The sequence below is a fragment of the Nestor notabilis genome, unplaced genomic scaffold, assembly GCF_000696875.1.
Source record: "Nestor notabilis isolate BGI_N333 unplaced genomic scaffold, ASM69687v1 scaffold708, whole genome shotgun sequence".
Lineage (NCBI taxonomy): Eukaryota > Metazoa > Chordata > Aves > Psittaciformes > Psittacidae > Nestor > Nestor notabilis.
Genome location: NW_009940348.1, coordinates 1 through 483, shown reverse-complemented (window position 1 = coordinate 483; position 483 = coordinate 1). Strand labels below are relative to the sequence as shown.

General features: G+C 63.4%; 1 protein-coding gene across 1 annotated transcript; it reads right to left on the bottom strand.

The window, feature by feature from the left end:
- Positions 1-279: 279 nt before the first annotated feature.
- Positions 280-480, bottom strand: IMP3 (IMP3, U3 small nucleolar ribonucleoprotein; the record flags this gene model as incomplete). The annotated part of the gene is made up of 1 exon (XM_010020288.1): positions 280-480. A coding segment is annotated over one exon (201 nt), but the record flags the coding sequence as incomplete, so codon positions are not given.
- Positions 481-483: the final 3 nt, after the last annotated feature.

Below are 483 nucleotides of genomic sequence, written 5' to 3'. Positions count from 1 at the left end.
CATGGAGTCGGGCTATATCCAGTGTTTTCTCAGAGCGATGGATGTGGAACTTTCTCTGTGCTGATGAATGGAGCTCTTAGGTGCAAAGGAGAGCTGAGACCAGAGCAACACGGTGCTAGGAGTAGGTTTCCTCTTTGCTTCCCTTTCAGGCGTGCTGGGGCGGGGGGGGCCGGGCTAAACATCTGAGAGTGGTACCGCCGTGTGTCTTTATTGCCACTCGTGTCCCAAGGAGCGGGGCAGGGGCGTGCGGGCAGCACAGGCAGGGCGGGCAGCGCATCCCTAAGCGGCCAGGTCGAAGTCGTCGCGCTCCTGGTTGTAGTCAAGCACCTTCTGCCGGAGGCGAGAGGCGTCCACCCAGGTGATGAAGTCCTCCACGGCGCGGGGGATGAGGACGGCGGGGTCGGTCACCACCTCGGGCCCCACGCGGACGTGGCCCTGCTCCACGAAGGTGACGGCGTGGCGCAGGTTCTGCGCCATGCGCAG